This window comes from Podarcis muralis, chromosome 7 (assembly GCF_964188315.1).
Source record: "Podarcis muralis chromosome 7, rPodMur119.hap1.1, whole genome shotgun sequence".
In the NCBI taxonomy this organism is placed as follows: Eukaryota; Metazoa; Chordata; class Lepidosauria; order Squamata; family Lacertidae; genus Podarcis; species Podarcis muralis.
In genome coordinates, this window is record NC_135661.1 from 77516459 (window position 1) to 77536864 (window position 20406).

The 20406-nt window shown below is 40.7% G+C and overlaps 1 protein-coding gene across 1 annotated transcript; it reads left to right on the forward strand.

The window, feature by feature from the left end:
* The first annotated feature begins 1860 nt into the window (after positions 1-1860).
* Positions 1861-20199, forward strand: LOC144328545 (uncharacterized). The gene is made up of 6 exons (XM_077932503.1): positions 1861-1991; positions 2814-2969; positions 5646-5825; positions 6593-6730; positions 8410-8611; positions 20082-20199. Exons 1-6 carry the CDS (start codon positions 1913-1915, stop codon positions 20197-20199), a joined length of 873 nt encoding a protein of 290 aa, XP_077788629.1. The 5' UTR covers positions 1861-1912.
* The last annotated feature ends 207 nt before the right edge of the window (positions 20200-20406 follow it).

Sequence of the window (20406 nt, forward strand, 5' to 3'; positions counted from 1 at the left end):
GTCAGTTTAAGTAGATAGATAGGCACTGTTGGGTTGGGGAGGTAAACGCCATTTGCATGCGCTCAGGCTTCCGTCACAATGTCCTGTTGTGCCCGAAGTGGTTGAGTCATCTTGGCCACATGACCCGGAAAGCTGTCTGTGGACAAACTCCCTCAGCCTGAAAGTGAGATGAGCGCTGCACCCCATAGTCACCTTTGACTGGACTTAACCGTCCAGGGGTCATTTACCTTTTTTATTATTATTATTTTTATTGAATCTTACAAGAAAAGAAAAGGAAAAAGAAAGAGGAACAAAGAATAATACATAACACTGTAAAGCACATTTATATACATGTTTTCCAAAATGCAAACTAAAAAAAAAAAGACAAAAGACAAAAGAAAAGGAAAAGGAAAAAAATACTTTTCACAACCAATAATATTACCAAATTCATGCTTCAAACATTACAATATATAAATCCTATTTCAAATATTATAAAAGATTTCCACCGCATTCACCTCACGTCTCTTAGTTATCTAGCTCACTTTTACAACTGTTCTTCAATCATTTCCCTTCCTTAGGTTCTTTCATAATCGGTCAAATCTTTATGTTCTCTATATTCTTCACAAGGTTAGTCTAAGCACAACCAAACTTTCATATTTGAGCCCTGCTTATATAAATTTTCATTTAAGCATTCCCATTGTTTCTGAATTAAATTTTTGGATTTATGCCTTATTAAATCCTTCAATTTTGCCTAACTCCAGGTACTCACATAGTTTACTTAACCATTCCCCTTTTGTTGGGATATATTTCCTTTCCAATGGCTGGCTACCAATGTTCTCGCTGCTGTTGTTGCACACAGAGAGATGTTAATTTTGTCTTTGGGGATATCCTTACTCAAGATTCCAAGTAAATATGCTTCTGCCCTTTTGATATATGATACTTTTATCAATTTTTTAATCTCTTCATGGATCATCTCCCAAAAAATTTTGATCTCTGGACATGTCCACCACATATGGTATAGAGTGCCTTTCATTCTATTACATCTCCAGCATTTATTACTATTCGATCTATTCATATTTGCCAGTCTGTCTGGTGCCATATACCATCTGTGGTGCATCTTCATTCTCTCTTAATGAATAGCAGGCCGTGAAATTTATATTTCCCCCCAAAAAACTTTTTCCAATCTTCAGAATCAATTGTATATCCTAAATCCTGTTCCCACTTTAGCATATTCTCTCCTTTGACTTCTTGATCTGGGAGGACTTTATCTAATAATCTATACATTTTAGAGTGTTTTTGATTATTTTGTAAAACCTCTTTCTAATGTTGATATTTTATTCCCAAATCCCCTAGTTTTTATATCTTTCTCATATGTAGCCTTAAATTGGAAATATTCTAACCAATTTATTCCCAATATTTTGAGTTCTTCATATTCTTTTAATCTGATATTTTTATTCATTCCTTCTACTAAATCTCTATAAATTGGCCAGGCAATTCTTAATATATATATATATATATATATATATATATATATATATATATATGTCGAGGTTGCCTCTTTTTGAGAGGTCCACCATGGTGTTCTTTCTATAATTCTCTCTTTCATTCTCTCCCATACCTCAAATAGTGCCCCACCCCATAGTCACCTTTCACTGGACTTATCCGTTTACCTTTACCTTATTGCCAGAATCCACATCTGTTGCTGTTTACTGTTTGTATAGGCTTCCTTCTTCTTTGCGTAATCCTGCCATCACCAGAACTGCTCTTGTCTTTCAGGGAGTCCCTCCAGCCAGCCAATCACTACTGAGCACATTTGTGCTTGATATATATATATAACCAAACAGCCCAACTCTCTCTGATCTTTGACTGCTTTTCCTCCACGACTCATCAGGAAACTGGTTCTTTGGCTCAGAGGGCCTCTCGGCTTCAGACCATGGAGGGTGTCGCGTTGAGATGGAGAGCTGCAACAGTTGTGCTGCAAGGACTGCTGGCGATGACCTTTCTTATTTCAGGTACCAGTTATTGCTATCGGGATGTCCTGGAGTTGCAGACCTGGGTGGTTGGGTGGGAGTCAACTAGATTTGCACAGAGAAACAAGAAGGAATTCCAAGGTAAATGGAAATGTTTCAGAAAGGAATGACTTGTCTATGAGGAAAGTTTGCAGCATTAGGGATGTTTTAGTTTAGAGAAAATAGGAGAAAGAGTTCACATGATAGATGCTCAATAATTATGCGTGGCGTGAAGAAAGTGGTTAGAGAAACATTTCTCTCTCCCTCTCAAAGCAATAGATATTGTGGACTGAAAGTTGGCAGATTCAGGGCAGCTAAAAGAAAGATCTTCTTCACACAGTGCAAAGTTAAACTATAGAACTCCCTCCCACAGGAGACAGGGATGGCAACCCACCTGGATGGCTTTAAAAGAGGAATAGGCTGCCTGGGGGCGGGTAATGACTATGATTTGGTTGTCATTGTTCTGTTTTGTAAGTTTACATCTGACTGGTGTTGGTGTGAGTTGAAATCCAACAATTGGCATTGGACTAGATGCCCCTTGTTGTGCCATCCACCTCTATGATTTAATAAAGCCCTAGGGCTGCCCATTATAGCATTTCTGACATCCTTCTTTGGTATCTATGCATCAAACCACTCACTCAGGTCCCTCCTTTGGGCCAGCGGTTCAGAACAGACATTTGACACAAATTTCTGCCTCCTAAGAATTTCTGTTTTCACTTCAAAAGGTGGAAACCAATTTTTGGTCCCTGATGATTTCAAGGCAGAAAGACATTGCTAATAATTTCACCAGGATCTCCTAAGCTTTCTCCCCACATTTCTTTTCAGGAATTTCTGCCTTGAAGTGTCATAGCTCCAACACCGTCCATCTTATGACTCCAAACAATGGCAACAAAACATCACATGCCTCCCCAGTAAGCAGTATTACCAACTGCTCCAGTGCTCAGAACGTTTGCACAGATGCACAACTTATATTCTCTATAGGTAAGTGCTGCTTTGTCAGATGGATCCTGTGTGGCTGCTAGATTTTTGAGAGAGGGAAAGCATGAAATTGCTTACAACCCATAAAATTCCCAGTGGGATTACCTGGGGCTTGAAATGATGTTTTGCATGCATTCAGAACTGAGGTATTTAAAATATGATTTGATTTATTTTATTTTATCTTTGCAGATTTTTTTCCAAACCCGTGCCCTCCATTTTTTAAATTTTTAATAAAAAGAATACCTAGCTGTTTCTGAGAGTTGACACAGACCCAGGTCAGATGTAACACTAAGCCATAGGTTAGTGCAGAGACAGGGGACCTCTCATCCCTCCAGATTTGGTTGGATCTCAACTCTTACCACCCCTAAACATTGGTCACGCTGGCTGGGGCTGATGTGAGTGGAATCCAACATCTGGCATTGGACTAGATGACACTTGTGGTCCCATCCATATCTACAATTCTATGAAATCTGTAGGGGCATAGATTCCTGCCACCAGTATAGTGTTACAAGAGCAACCTTCTGACAGTTTATAAATCTTGTCTTGTTCTTTCAGTTTGATATCCTAGTTCATAGCTTTTAAACCTTTTTGAGTCCACGGCTCCCTGTTGAACAAGTACAGTGGTACCTTGAGTTACAAACGCCTCCGGTTACAAACGCTTCAGGTTACAAACTCCACTACCCTGGAAGAGTTACCTCGAGTTGAGAACTTTGTCCCAGGATGAGAACGGAAATCATGTGCGCAGCAGCAGCAAGAGGCCCCATGAGCAAAAGCATGCCTTTAGTTAAGAACAGTTTCAGGTTAAGAACGGACCTCCGGAACAAATTAAGTTTGTATCTAGAGGTACCACTGTACATTCTTTCTGCAACTTGCCTGTGTGGAGCCAATTAACTGTGGGGCTCAGGATCCAGTTATGTCACCCCTTGTCTGCAGAGGTGGCAGTTTCTCACCCTTTTAGTGAACACCCTCCATGGGGAGTATTCCCTCAGCCTCCTCTCCTCTCCCCTCTCCTTGGCAGTCCTCCTGGCAGCCGCTGGTCTCTGAGTTGCTCCCTCTTACTCCAAAGAGAGGTTCCTCCTCACACTGCCCCTCAGGAGCCTGGGAAGAGGGTACCCCCAGCCTTAGTGGCCCAACGGAGACTGGCCAAAGTTGAACATAGGCCAGCACCTTACCTTGGGAGGTGACAGCAATGGGCACTCAGCTCCCAGGCAAGCTTTGCGCACAGCAAACACAAGAAAGGCCAGCGTGGCACCTGGCTGTCTGGCCTCCCACTAGTCTGTCCATTCCCAACAGCTAGGGCTGGTGGACTGGCCAGCTGGGCTACCCCACCCACTTGCTTACTTACTTACTCTGAAGCCACCTCAGCTCCTGGCAACTAGCACCCTCTGGCCAGCCCAACAATGGCACCATTCAACGGGGGAGCTTTTAGTGAGAGCTGTTGCAACAAACAGATGTGCAAACCTTTGGGAGGCAGAGACGCAAGAGGGCATCAGAGGAGAGAGGGGAGGAAAGAAAGACGGACAGATTCCAGTGTTGCCCGCGGCATCCCTGACCAACATTTAAAGCACCTCAGGGTGCCAGGGCACACTGGTTGAATACATTGTCCTAGTTTATTAGAACAAACCACAGTTCCCTGGGTTCTGACACAGCAGAGAACTATGGCTATTTCAGATACGAAAGCAGAAACCTTTTATCTCCTTGTGGCACAAATGAAAGAAAAGGACAAGGGAGGCAGGTGCAGACTTTCATTGTGTTCTTTTTATATATATAAACTTTATTTTCAGTTTTCACAAGATTACAAATGCACACCTTACAAACACATATATTATTTTCCCCACCCCCTTTTGTGGTTCCTTTTCTACTTTAGCTTTAACACTGTGTGTTCCACTTTACTCCATTTTAAAGTTATTCTTCCATTTATCTTAGTAATATTTTTAGCTGCTGATTTAAGTTAAACCTACTAATGAACTTACTTGCAGCCACTCTTCCTAAGTTGGTACAGCATCTTCTTTCCACCACTGGGCAAATGCCATTCTGGCTCCAGTCCTTCCTTGTGATCTTTTGCCAGGCTGGACTGCATGCTAAAAATACAATATGCATCTTACTTGCCTCAGTGGAGGATTTGGAGATATGAGGGTGTAGAAAAGCTCTGGATTTTGCATGGGTAGAATGCAGGCTACCGTCCTATGGGAACCCAGCTATATAAGGCTTTTGAGGTAAAACAGCTGTCAGGAAATGTGTGACGAAGAAACAGGAAGAAGTGGGAAGTGGGAAGAACTGTCAGCACTTTCTAGGGCCACTCACATGAACAAAATCACCCCCACCCGTGGCACTAAGGTAGACATGAACCAGAAGCAGCAGCCCCCTCCCCCTGTAAAGAGTTGCCGTATGTCCAGAATTTTCCAGACATTCCCAGGATTCGGCCATCGGAAACAGTGTTTGGGCCGAAATTGCTGAAATGTTCAGGCATCAACAACTTTGGCCAAAAACCTAGAAACAAACAAAAACCTTTTTTGTCCAGGTTTTACGTTTTTGAAATATGGCAACCCTAACCCTGCCAAATCATGTATAAATGACACCCAGAGAAAAAATTGTCAAGGTAAGGTCTTTGGAACACCCTGCCACTGCATCATTCTATTGTTTGTATATATACATCTCTTCCCACCCCCCTCATTTCAGATAAAGAAGTTTTGATAATGAGTCACAAAGGCTGTGCCAGCAAGGACCTTGTGGATGAAACAAAACCAATCAACTCTGGTGACCGACACTTTGCCATCCAGTTCAACCAGAGCTACTGTTTTGGTGACCTTTGCAATGCGAAAACGAGGGAAGTTCCCAACACACCTATCGAAGACGGAGGTAATTTTTTTTTTTTGGGGGGGGGGTTGAATGCCACCTGAGAGGAAAGTGAGAACTCACAGTTTCACTTGTTGGGCAGGTGGTTGTCAATAGGGAGGCTTGAAGAATTCAATTTTGGAGATTTCTAAGGCAAGCGGCCCTGTTCCCCAACTCTTGGGCGCAAGTGCTATAGAAAAGGTAACCCCGCTTCTCAAGAAATGAGAAAAGACTGTGTGCTTTAGGGTGTAATTTAGTGGCGAGAGCATGGGGAAAGATTTGGAGGGAGCCGTGAGCGTAGTGGGAATATGGGGTGCACTGCAGAGGTTGTGTGAGCTGGGGGGGGGGATAGGCGAGGGGTGAGTGGGGGGTAAAGGACTTGTTCAGGCGTGGGGTTTGGCAAAGGGTCTGGCAGGTTTGGCAAGTAGAGAAAGCAGGGCCATCAGCTCCTAATATGTGCAAAAATCGCCTATAACTATAACTTGGAGAACTGCCTCACAAAATTCAGGAAAGTGTGGATTTTGAAGGGTAATACCTCGCTTAATGCATCCACATAAACACATGCTGATTCATTTTGGTGGGTTTACCCTGAGTATGATTAAGATACCCATTGCTTTGACAAGGGCAATTTAAGTAGCTTCACTTTGATATGCAAAGTAAATCAAAATATTCCCCCCTATCATCGTTTAAGAGACAGAAAAAAAGGGGGAGACTCCTGTAAAGGGGCGTGACCTTTTTTGATCCAGATCCACTACAGACCCCTTGCTCTTCATTTTGATTTCTTACTCCAGACACTGGCTCCAACCAGTGCTACTCGGGCTTTGGTTGGGGCGCCAGTGGAAACATCAAGGAGACTATGGAATGTGGCAAAGACTACGACCAGTGCTACCAAGGCAGCATGAACATTACTATTGCACTAGATGGAGGAGGTGAGTTCACCCTAGGGAATTCCTTCCACATCCTTAAATTGCTCCACTTCTGACCTCCTCTAATTTTACCATATTGCGCCCTGCTTCCCTTCTAAATACATTATTTAAAGGGTGTGTTTGTGATTTAATTCAAGGTTGGTTGGTGAAGATAGTGACTTGGCTATGGAACAAGGTCAAAACGATTTCATCTGCCCACCAGTGTTAGAAACTCAGATATATAATCTAGGTGCCAAATGGCTTCTTAAACCAAGGTTACAGTTGCCAAAACAGAATGTCTATATGCCAGCTCTAAAGACAGCTCTAAAGTCTTATTTTCCAAATGATGGACTGACTGTGATTGATTCTTGGTTAAACATCTGGCTAGTTCAGATGACCATCTTGAGCTAGGTTAAGAACTTAAAGTTCTCAGGGAAGAAAAGTCTCTTGATCCAGGGAAAGTCCACATATATATTATGTTATACACAATGTAAGAATATTCTTCACAACTGTGAGCAGGGCAGTGGAGTGGGGGAAATGAAGACAAGTGTCAACAATTAGCTATAATGTTGTTCACTGCTCCTGCTCAGGCTGCACTGAAAAAGCATCTTGGTTCCTGAAATTCATTCTGATTGTGCAGATCAAAATATAACAGATAGAATTCTACAGGATGTGGTATTAGTGCGTGAAAACAGTCAAGATCCAGGGATCTCCAGGCAGGTACCTCCAGATGTTGGAGATGTTAGGTGTCATCCTGGCACTTGGTCGCAGGTGGCGATAGCAGGTGCAAAATGTGCTTGGGACCTGGCTAATTTCAAACCTTGCTGCACATGTCTTGCTTGAAGACTCCTTTCTTTACAGCATCCTTTGCCAGCCCTGGTGCCCTCTAGATGTTGGCTGGGGCTGATGGGAATTGGAGTCCATGACGTATGGACAGCCCAAGTTGGTGAAGCCTGTTTTACAGCTTCACTGTGACTCTCTCCCTATTTTAGCAATTGTCTGCTGATTTATTCCCTCTTTAGGGTGATTGGTTGATTGCAGGGGGCCTTTTGTTTATGTGACATCTTAATAATGCCTAATAATAATAATAATAATAATAATAATAATAATAATAATAATATCAGTAGCAAGCTGCTTGGGAATTTGGGCACATTGAAAAATGGGACGTGACAAGCTGTTTCTAAATGAAATAAATGCATCTGACCAGGTTCAGAGGTGACTGGGGCCCCTTGACACAAGTGTATTGCTTTACATGTACCAATATGAATATAATTTATGTGTATGGCCAAAGCCATTGCACAAGATAAAAGACATAAAGCAGATAAAAAAACAGAATAAAATATATTACACAGCTAAAATAAATAATTAAAATACTTTTTGAAGCCAAACATTATAGCGTCATAGAACATAAACCTGTTGAGTTGGAAGGGACACCAAGGATCATCTAGTCCAACCACCTGCGATGTCAGAATTTGCCCCCCTGAATAATTAAATAAACTTACACACACAAACCTTTCACCTCCAAATCGCCGCTCTAAGGCAAAACAGGCCGCTTTTTCACCCCTAAGCGTGGGTTGCCCCTCAGGCTCCAAGTTCCTCATGATTCCCTGTGGTGTCTCAATGCATGCTGGGAGAAGTGGGCCAACGTTCCCCCATACCTAACATGTTGTGACTTTCTTGTCCTCCCTTCTCTTCCACAACAGGATACAGCTCCGTGCCCATGATTCTCAGGACCTGCCAGCGCTCATCCTGCGATGTTATAAAGAGCCAGTCCTTCGGCCCTATAAATATCACCAGCGAGTCGGGGCCTTGCTGCTCCGGCAGCAAATGCAATTGGAAGGATGATGGCTTTTCATTCAAGATAATCCACCCAACCAATGATGGTGTAAGGAGCACACCAAACCTGTCTTAAGATCAGTATGGGTCAGGTTTCCAAGGGCCCGCCCTCTCCTGGCAGCATTAGGAGCCACTGTCCTTGGGATATGGGGCTGAGAAAGGGGCTTTGGGAGCACCTGAATTGCTGGAACCTGCACTTGGGTTTGGAAGGGCTGTGTTGTGTAGCAGGAAGGAAGGAGGGGAGTTAGGGCTCAGTGACCAGTCTCTTTTTTAAAAAAATAATTTTTATTAAGAATTTCAACATAACAAATTATCAAAACATATCATCTTCAGTATTTCCCCCCTTTTTTCCCTCCCTCCTCCCCCTCACCAAAGAGCCCTCCCCCCAAGACTTCCCTCAGTTCCTCTCTCTGATTTCTCAATACATGTTATTCTTTGCATATAAATCCTAACATTATCTGTCTATTATGTTAACAATCAATAAATTTGTGTATGTTTATTCAAAACCTGCCAAGGAGTCCAATTCATTTTGCTGTCTTTTTACGTAGTTTGTAAAAAGTTTCCATCCTTCTTTGAAGTCACAGTTGTCCTTGTCCAGGGACGCGGACTTATAAAAAATATTGGGGGGGGGGGGCGGGAAAGCTCATGAATAATAAATAAGCTCATGAATATGCAAATAAAGTGGCGCCGCCTCCTCGTGAGCGAATAGGGGAGAGCGTGCTGCGCCTATTAATCAGCTCCAAAGGAAATTGGGTGGAGCTTTTGCTCGGGAGGGAGGGCAGGAGGCATGCAGCCCGCCCCTCCCTGTGCATTTTGGGCTGGGGGAGGGGCGGCGATGGCGCTCTGCTGGAGGGGCGCCGGAGATTATTGGGGGGGCAGAGCCCCCCCAAACGAATTTTTGAGGGGGCTCGGGCCCCCTCAAGCCCCATGGAGTCGGCGCCTATGTCCTTGTCTCGCAATTTGTATGTCAGTTTCGCCAGTCAGTTCTGCATAGTTCATCAATTTCTCTTGCCACTGTTCTTTTGCCGGGGTTTCCTCATTCTACCATCCTTGTGCTATCAAGACTCTTGCCGCCGTTGTAGCATACATAAATAAATTCTTTGTTTTTCTTGGCCAGGCTTTTCCTACCATCCCTAACAAAAATGCTTCTGGTTTGTTTGTTTTTTTGCAAATGTTAATTTAAACATTTTCTTCGACTCATTATATATCATTTCCCCCCCAAAATTTATTTCTCTACATTCCCACCACATATGGTAAAAAGTCCCTTCTTTTTCTTTACACTTCCAGCATACGTTTGACCCAGTTTTGTACATTCTTGCAATCTGTACTGGTGTTATATACCAACTATACATCATTTTCATGTAATTTCTTTCAAAAGAGAACAATCTGTAAATTTTAAATCTGTTTTCCACAATTTTTCCCAATCCTCAAATTGTATATTATGTCCTATATCTTGTGCCCATTTGATCATGACCGATTTCACCTCCTCATCTTTTGTTTCCCATTCTAGCAGAATACTATATGCACCCTTCAGCAACTTCACTTTCTCTTCTATGACTTCCTTTTGAAATTTAGAAGTGGTATAACTAAATCCGGGGGTTTTTGGTCTTCTTTATATATCTCATGTAATTGCCTGTAATGTAACCAACTCTGAAAATGTTCTTTTATTTCCTCATACTCTTTCCTTCTTGGTCTTTCAATAAATCACTATATGTGAGCCACTTTCCTTTTTTGCCCAATGGCTTGAGCAACCAAGCTTCAATTGGTGAGAGCCACCAAGGTGTCTTTTGTTCTATTAAGTCTTTATATCTCTCCCATACCCTCATTAATGATTTCCTGATTATATGATTTCAAAATCCTTTATGTACTTTTCCTTTCCCATACCACAAGTATGCATGCCATCCAAATCTATTATCGTGACCTTCTAAGTCCAGTGCTTCTTCCTTTTCCAGTTTTATCCAGTCACTAATCCATACCAAACATGCAGCCTCATAATACAATTTAAGGTCTGGGAGGGGAAAACTGCCTCTTTCTTTTGTGTCTGTAAGTATCTTATGCTTTATCCTTGGCCTCCTGCCCCCCCCATAAACTTAGAAATTTACTTCTGCCATCTTTTGAGGCAATCATCTTTCACCATTACTGGGACTGTCTGGAAAAGAAATAGCATTTTTGGCAAAACATTCATTTTTACCGCTGCTATTTTTCCTAGCCGGGAAAGGTTCATTCTACTCCATATTTCTAAATTCCTTTTTATCTCAAACCACACTTTTTCAGAAGTGTCTTTGTAGATATTTATATTTCTTGTTGTTAGCCATATCCCTAAATATTTTACCTTTTTATGGACTTCTATCTCAATACTTTGCTGCAACTCTTTTTTTTCTTCTTCCTTCAATTTTTTAACCAATAACTTAGTTTTATTCCTATTTAATTTAAATCCTGCCACTTCCCCAAATTTCTGAATCTTTTCTATAACTCTAGGGAGTGAGTTTTTTGGAACTTCCACTGTAATCACCAAATCATCAGCATATGCTTTCAATTTAAACTCACATTTCCTGGTTTTTATCCCAGTGATCTCTTTATATGCTCTTATATTTTTGGCAAGTACTTCGAGGACCAGAATGAACAAAAGCGCCGATAATGGACAGCCTGTCTAGTTCCTTTTTGCATCTTGCAATCATCTGTTATCACCTGGTTTACAATGAATTTAGCTTTTTGTTCTGAATATATTGCTTGTATTCCTTTGAAAAGTTTAGATCCGCAATTAATTTCTTCAAGTAATTATATAATGAAATTCCAAGAGATGTTGTCAAAGGCTTTTTCAGCATCTATAAACATCATTGCTGCTTTCTTTTCATTTTTGACCTCCAGGTACTCTATTACATTCAAAATGTTTCTTATATTCTTCCTCATTTGCCTACCTGGAAGGAATCCTGTCTGATCTTGATGTATATACTCATTTATTTTATTTTTTTCATTCTGTTAGCTAAAATGTTTGCAAATAATTTATAATCATTGTTTAACAATGTGATACGCCATAATAATAATAATAATAAATGAGATAGGCCTATAATTCCTAATTTGCAGCAAATCTGTGTCTTGTTTTAGAATTATTATGATATAAGCCTCTTTCCATGTTTCTGGGATTTCACCTGTATTTAAAATCTCATTCATAACATTTTTCAATGGGTTTACCAGTTGTTCACTTAATTTTTTATAATACTTTGCCGTTAATCCATCTGGACCAGGAGACTTGCCATTTTTTGACCACTTTATTGCCTCTAGCACTTCTTGAACTGTTATTTGAGTATTTAAGATAGTCATTTGTTTTATTTTTGGTAAGTTACTACTTTTAATATATTCCTCTATTTTAAAATTTTTCTCCTTTGCCTTTCCTATACAAATCTGAAAAATATTTTACAAATGCTCCCCTTATTTCCTTCGTATTATCTGTGATCTTTCCATTTATGTTAATTTTATTTATGGAGTTCCTTTGTTCACATTTCTTCAGCTGCCACACTAGCAGTTTTCCTGATTTATTGGCATGCTCAAAATATTTTTGTTTCATTTTTTTATTTTCCAGCTAATTTCATCATTGACTATCATAGAATATTGAGTTTCTAATATTCTAATTGCCTGTTTGACTGACTCTTTATTTACTTTCTTTGACAATTGTTTCTCCTTATTCTCAATTTCCACTAAAATCTCTTTTTTCCTTTTTCCTTTCAATTTCTTTTTGAATGAATTTTGTTGTATAAACAGTCCTCTCATCACAGCCTTACTTGCGTTCCAGACCGTCTGCAATTTTGTCTGTCCTTGAATGTTTATTTCAAAATAATCACTCAAGGCCTTTTTGGCTTTTTCCATAAATTTTTGATCATCTAGTAAATCTCCATTCAATCTCCATCTAAATCAAATTTGGCTTCCTTTTTGTATTTCCATTGTCAAGGAATTATGATCTGAAAATGTCTGGGGATTAATCTCATTTTTTTAACTTGAGGTTCCAACTCTTTGGATATCCATAGAGAGTCAATTCTTGAACTGCTGTCATGAACATGACCGTAATAGGTGAACTCTTTGTCAAGCAAATGTCTTATTCTCCATAGATCTATCAAATTCAAATTTTGAGCCAAATCAAAAATGGTCTTTGGTAATCTGCCTTCTTTCCTCTCTTTTTTCCTAGCTGATCTATCTTTTTCTAATGATGGAACTCCATTTAAATCTCCCATTAAGATCATTTTTTGATCTGTAAATTCAAGTAATTCTGTTTCTAATTTTTTTAAAAAGACTGCTTTTTTCTCATTGGGTGCATAAATTCCTACCAGAATCACCTTCTCTCCCTGAATTTTTATTTGTATTATTAAAATCCTCCCTTTTTCATCTTTTTGAATCAATTTGGGTTCTAGTGCAGGGTTAATGTAAAAAAATTACTCCTCTCTTTTTTGCTTTATCCACTGAGATGAGGTCCAAACCTAATTTTGTATTAATTAAAACTTTTTAAATTTTTTTGCAATGTGTCTCTTGAAGACAAATTATGTCCAACTTCTGTTTTAAAACAAAAAAAAAATTCCTTCCAGTAGCACCTTAAAGACCAACTAAGTTAGTTCTTGGTATGAGCTTTCGTGTGCATGCACACTTCTTCAGATACCAACTCTGTTGGTATCTGTTTTAAAATTACATGCTGAATCCTGTTACGTTTAGCTTTGCAATGCAAGCCATTCACGTTCCAACTCAATATTTTAAGATTGGCCATTATCAGAGTCAGTTACAATATCTGTTTTTCCACCTGTTGCTCCTTCCAATGACAGCCGCTCCAGGGCAGCTCTTTGTTCTGCTACTGGGTCTGTTCTTATTTCATGTCCAGGGTCTAAGTCTCTTCTATTTTTTTCAAAAAATTCTTTGGCCTGGTATTCTGTTGTCAACCTGTATCTCTTTTTCATAAATGTAAAGGATATCCCTTCTGGATATTCCCATTTGTACCTGATGTCTACCCTCTTCAGTGCTATTGGTAAAAATCGATATTTAGTCCTCCTAAGTCTCAGTTTCAATGGAATCTCCTGAAAAATGTCCACTTTCTGTCCAGCAACCATGAGATTGAAGGATTGCATTCATTCATTCTTTTGAAGGATTGCATCCTTCATTCTTTTAGAAACTAATGTTAATAGAACATCTCCTGGCTGCTTTCTCAGTCTGCTTTCTCTCATCTTTACTCTAAAACAGCTCTCCAACAATCCTTCCAACCAGTCTTTCCTCTCCCCCATCCATTCTGCAATTTTCTGTGTAACATATGTTTCTAAATTCTGTTCTATCTCTGATTCTGGTAGGCCTCTTATTTGTACCGTCCTGTCTCTCTCCCTTAACTGCAAGAGGAGGATTTGATCCTCCAGCTCACTTTGTTTCTCCTGTACTCCTCCCAGTATCCCTTTAGCTGCTTTTTGTTCTTCCTTCAGTTGTCCTACCTCCTCAGTAGTTTTTTCCCCAATTTATGCACTTTAGTTTCCAGATTATTGACCTTTTCACCTAGTTTTCTAAATTGTTCTGTCAGTAATTTATTTGAATTCTCCATATCCCTGTGCATTTGTTCTGCCAGCAATTGATTCAATTTCTCCAAATCCGTGTGCACTTGCTGAACAAAATTTTTCATTGACTGAGCCATCTCTTTCCTAAATTCCAAAAACTGCTGTGTAAGAAAATCTGTATGTTCTTTCCCTACTTTTTCTAATGTCTCCTCTTGCACACTTGTCCGTCTCTTTTCCATGCCAGCTTTTCTAGTCACTGCTCCTTCTTGTTTACCTGCCATCTCTAAACCAACAGTTTCCCACAGTTCAGAACTCTTGTTTTAAGCTGTTCAAGGTCACATCTGCACTCCCTGTCTCAGCCCAGAAGTGAAAGTATTTTTCCCACTCCCAAGTTGAGCCAAAGGATTTTTAATTCCTTTTAACCAACCTTCCCCCTCCCTCAAAGCAATGAACCAGAGAACAGACAAAAGGGGGAGGGGAAGAAAACTTAAAATATGCAATCAAATGTATGAAATACAAAAATTAACAATTCTCACTTCCAGGCCTCAGAAAGTGACCAGTAAAGAGGAAAAAACAAAACAAAACCCTGAAGGATCAGTAGCACCATGCAACAATCAATAACAACACAATCATAGAAAGAGACGATGAAGAAAGGGTGTGTGTGTTAAAAATGGTTTTGGAGGAAAGTTTAAGAGAGGAATTGATGCAATATATTCAGAAAAACAAGCAAGGTTAATTGTGAACAATGTAATCACTGAGAAATGTAAAATTGTGAAAGGGACAAGACAAGGATGTCTCTTGTCACCACTATTGTTTATTTTAGTTTTAGCAATCCTGGTGAGAAACCTAACAGCGGATGAAACCATCAGAGGAATTACAATAGGAAATAAAGTATATAAATTAAAAGCATTTGCAGATGATTTAGTAATAATGGTTGAAGACCCTACCAATTCATTAGTGAAAGTATTAGAAAAAATACAATAATTTGGACAGGTTTCAGGCTTTAAATTGAATAAAAATAAGACTCAAATTTTAGTGAAGAATGTTTCAGACCAAGATAAAAAGGAAATACAGCAGAAGACAGATATAACCATATGTAAACAAGTTAAATACTAGGGAATATGGTTGACAGCTAAGAATATTAATTTAGTTAAAGGCAATTATGAAAAATTATGGAAATAAATAAAAAGAAATTTAGAAATTTGGGGAAGGATGAATTTGTCATTATTAGGTAGAATATCAGTGATCAAAATGAATGTATTGCCAAAAATGCTGTTCTAATTTCAATCTGTCCCGGTGATAAGCAATGTGAGTTGTTTCAAAGAGTGGTAAAGAGATGTTTCAAAATTCATCAGGAGAGGAAAGCAACCAAGAATAAAACATAAATTATGAATAGATATCAAAGACAGAGGAAGCTTCTCTCTACCAGATTTAAGATTATATTATGAAGCATCATGCATTTGTTGGATCCGGGACTGGATAACTTTACAAAATGCTGATTTGTTAGACTTGGAAGGTCATGACAATAGATTTGGTTGGCATGCATATTTATGGTATCATAAGGCTAAAGGACATAAAAGTTTTCATAACTATATAATAAGAAATGTGATCTTTAAAGTTTGGGAGAAATATAAAGATTTACTAGAACAGAAAACACCATGGTGGCTTTCTCTGTTAGAAGCAATATCTGTTAAAAAATTAAATATGAGGACTTCCTGTCTGCTGCAATGGCTGACTGCTGTGTCCTGACCACTGGAGCCTTTTCGTGGGAAGAAATGGAGGGAATATGGGAGTAATTAGCCCCCCCCCAACTCCTCCAAGGGTCATGGAGAAGGCAGATTTCGCCCGCAGTTGCCCAATATCTGCCACCCGTACCAAGGGAATGTGGGGGTAAAGAGCACTGGGCAGAAAAAACCCGCATGCTTAGGTAGCTCTCCAAAGTCATCGCCATACCTGCCTATTACTAAAGAAAAAATTTGCATTTAATCAGCAGGCATGTTTTGAACTAGTGGAGAGAAAATAACTTGCAAATTTAACCAGCCACTGAAAAGGATCATATCTGGAGTAAGAATTTCACTACAATTAAAGACACTTTTTTGAATATGTGAGTAGACTTTGAATTTAACGGATGAAGGATTGTGGAATTTGGACTATGATTTAATTAGAGAAAGATGAAAGGATATCCCTGTTGGATTTATTTGTATCAGCGTAGAAACGACATCTCATTATCTGCTGGAAAGACACCAAAGAATTCTGGATGTTTGCCCGAGTTCAATGGCGAAGTGGTGTGACAAACTTTAAAATGCAAGCAGCCATTGACTGACTTGAGAGCAGAAATAAAATATGGATTTCAACAAGGAAGATTCCACAAAGAATTATGAAAGTGAAAGTCAGAAGACCAGTGGCTGCAGGAATAAAAATAAATAAAGGACAGAAGGATTAACATCTAAGTGGTTTACTGAAGAACTATGAAATGCAATGTGATATCAGTTGATCAGCAATCCACGAACTTCAAAGCATGGAAAGTCATTTAAAAGATACATAATTCAGGATTTGTATTTGGCTTTTTATGATTTGGTATAATTTGGAATGTTTTAATGTGGTTTTAATTGGTAATTAAAATGGAAAATTTAATAAATATTATTTCTTTTAAAAATTAAATATGAGGACAAAGTGGTTGACTTATAGAGAGCTGTTAATTGAAAAAGATACTCAATTAAAATTAAAGATTCCGAAGAAGTTAGTGGAAAAGTAACGGACTGGTTACAATATTTTCAACTAAATGAAACGTTCAAAACAATAAAAAGAAAGGATTTATTGATGAAGTATCAAAGTTTCAGAGAGAGATTGTAGAAAATAAGCTTCTGGAAGCAAGGAGAAGGTTCATGATGTTTGGGTTATTCCTTCAGAGAAGCTGAGTACAACTGGTTTAAACTGGTTCTGTTATCTCTTTCAGTCAAGGTCATGCTGACTACAGTAAGGCCAGAAGGAGCCTGGGTCTTCACTTTCTCTCTCTATCTCTTTTCCTTCTGGTGTGGTGTTCTGTATATAGTGTTATGGTTTAGTCTTCTTATAAGTTATTGTAAGTTTAAGTATGCTGGAAGTGGATTTCTTATGGACAGTGCCAATCCTGGATGTTTTGGATTTGTGACCATTATGCTCATTTGCCTTCAGTAGCCGTAAAGCTCTGCTGGATGAAATATTAATTGCCTCTGGTCTACTTTTTTGGGAATTCTGTAACGTGTTTAAGTTTTTATTCTGCTAACTATACATTGGAATCTACTCTGGATCAATACTGGGTAGAATTCCCATGACACCTGCTTCTTCAAATTTTGGCTTCACATGGGGCTCCATATTCCCAGAGTCTGCCTCTTTTGCTGTTTACAGTTTCCACAGGCTTCCTTCTTCTTTGCGTAATCCTGCCCTAACTAGAACTGCTCTTGTCTTTCAGGAGGTCCCTCCCACCAATCTCTACCAAGCACATTTGTGCGTGATGTATATATAACCAAACAGCCCAACTCTCTCAGATCATAGACTGCTTTTCCTCCACAACTCATCAGGAAACTGTCGCCTTCAGACCATGGAGGGTGTCGCGTTGAGATGGAGAGCTGCAACAGTTGTGCTGCAAGGACTGCTGGCGATGACCTTTCTTATTTCAGGTACCAGTTATTGCTATTGGGATGTCCTGGAGTTGCAGACCTGGGTGGTTGGGTAGGTGCCAACTAGATTTGCACAGAGAAACAAGAAGGAATTTCAAGGTAAATGGAGCGTTTCAGAAAGTGGCAACCAAAACTGTTCAAGGGGATGGAGCAACAGTCCTATGAAGATAGTCTGCAGCATTTGGAGTGTTTTAGTTGAGAGAAAATATGAGAAAGTTCACATGATAGATGCTCAAGAATTATGTGTGGCATGGAGAAAGTGGGTAGAGAACTGTTTCTCTCTCTCTCTCTCTCTCTCTCTCTCTCTCTCTCTCAAAGCACTAGAAAGCGTGGACACCCAGCGAGACTGAAAGGTGGCAGATTCAGGAAAAATAAAAGAAAGACCTTCTTCACACAGTGCAAAGTTAAACTATGGAACCACGGAAGGCAGGGATGACCCCACCTGGATGGCTTTAAAAGAGGAATAGGCTGCCTCTCAGGTTGATTTCTCTGGTTTTTCTTGAGAGCTGGAATAGCTGGTAGAGCATGAGACACTTAATCTCAGGGTCATAGGTTTGAACCCCATGTTGGGCAAAAGATTCCTGCATTTAATATGTACATAAGGACTCTCCTTAAGGGCGGGGTGTGTGTGTGTGTGTGTGTGTGTTACCTCTTGCCCTCCCAGACTCCTTATTGTAGCTGAGCCAGCATTGTATTCTCCCCCCCCGCCCAAGCCAGCCCCCTGTCTCTCTCCCCCACCTGCTTGTTTTCCGGCTCCCTGCGCATCCCTAGCACGCTTCCCTGGACGCAGCAGCAGCAGCACCAGAGCACAGAGAGGAGGCGATGGAGACAGCTGTCGGTTGCACTCCTAGCCGCCGGAAGCTGAGCCAGGTGGGCTGGAGCCTGCGCGCAGTGTGACTAGGAAGGAATTAGCAGGAAGGACACGATGCTTTCCCCTCTGTAAGTGGCTCTTCTCCTCTCCTGCTTTGCTGCTTTTCAGCGAGCTGAGCTAGGGAGGAGAGAGAGAAAGAGAGCCCTCTCACTTTAAAGCAGCCAACCAGACAGGAGCCGCTTACACCCGTGTAAACGGCTCCTCTCCCGCTTTGCTGCTACAAAGCAAGCCACGGAGGAGGGAAGGAAGGATCCTCTGCTGGCGACTGCAGTGGGATCCCCTGTCATCCGTAAGAATTCACTCCATAAGATGCACAGACGTTCCCCCTTACTTTTTAGGAGGAAAAAAGTGCATCTTATGGAGCGAAAAATACGGAAGTTCCTTCTTTCTTCATGCATAGACCTATACTCATACACATTCATTTCAGTGGGTTACCCTGAGTACAATTAAAGTACTGACTGCTTTGAAAAGGGCAAATTAAGTAGGTTCACTTTCATATGCAAAGCAAACCGAAAGATCACCCCTCAATCATTACTGAAGACACAGAATAATGGGGGAGCCTCCTATAAAGGGGACCACCCTTTTCAACCCAGCCCCACTTTAGCAGCTTAATGGGGTGAATGATGCTCAACAGGCCCCTTGCTCTTCATTTTGATTTCTTATTGCAGCAGCTGAAGGAAGCAGCTCCAACCAGTGTTACTCAGGCTTTGATTGGGGCCTTGATGATACCGTCCATCGGATTGTGACATGCAGCAGGGGCTACAACCGGTGTTACAATGGCAACTACAGCATTTCAGTAGGTGAGTTCTTCCTAGGAAATTTATTCCACAGCTCCTGGCCTACAAAACATTTTGCCCCCTGCTGGTCTTTCTTGGTGGTTGTGGGTGGACAGGACAGGAAGCATGCTTTGCGATTAACAGTTCAACATCCCAACCTATGCAAATATGATTTATGTGTGTGTGGCCAGAGTCATTACAGAAGATAAAAGACATAAAAGAGAATAAGATACATGACACAGTTAAAATAAATAATTAAAACAGTTCTTAAGACCAAACGTTATGTCAGTTAAGAGTTTGCTCCCCGGAAGAATTTAACAGATTTCCCCCTTCAAAATTGCTGCTCTAAGGCAAAACAGGCTGCTTTTTCAGAGGTGTAGGGGGGCCTGCCCCCTAAGTACTCATGGGTGTGGATTACCCCTCAGGCTCCATGTTCTTCACAATTCCTTGTGGCGTCCCACTGCATGCTGGGAGAAGAGGAGCAACACCCCTCATGCCTAACGTTTTTTGCCTTTCTTCCCTTCCCTTCCCTTCCCTTCCCACAACAGCAGGCCTCCAAACATCAATGATCTTCAGGACCTGCCAGCGCCCAGCCTGCGATGCTATAAAGAGCCAAATCTTTGGACCCATAAATATCACCAGCAAGTCGGAGTCTTGTTGCTCCAGCAGCAATTGCAATGGCAAGATAATCAACCCAACCAATTATGGTGCGAGGAGCACCACTAACCCATACCTGTCTTGTGATCATTATGGGTCAGGATTCCAAGGGCTCAGCCTTCAACTTTGCCCTTTCCTGGCAGTCCTGGGAACCACCATACTCGGGATATGGGGGTGAGGAAGGGGGTTTGGGAGCGCCTAAACTGCTGGAACCTGCATTTGGGTTTGGAAGGGCTGTGTTGTGGTGAAGGGAGGGAGGGAGGAAGCTGGGGAGTTGGGGTTCCAAGACAGTGACCTGTCCCAACCAATACAGTGGTACCTCGCAAGACGAATGCCTCGCAAGACAAAAAACTCGCCTCGCAAGACGAATTTCCCTATGGGCTTG

Bases quoted from the DNA above. Each gene is read 5' to 3' on its own strand.
- LOC144328545 (XM_077932503.1), top strand. From the start codon at position 1,913: ATGGAGGGTGTCGCGTTGAGATGGAGAGCTGCAACAGTTGTGCTGCAA. The intron at 5,826-6,592 runs GTAATTTTTTTT...TTCTTACTCCAG, and splicing joins CACACCTATCGAAGACGGAG to ACACTGGCTCCAACCAGTGC. The intron at 6,731-8,409 runs GTGAGTTCACCC...CTTCCACAACAG, and splicing joins TATTGCACTAGATGGAGGAG to GATACAGCTCCGTGCCCATG.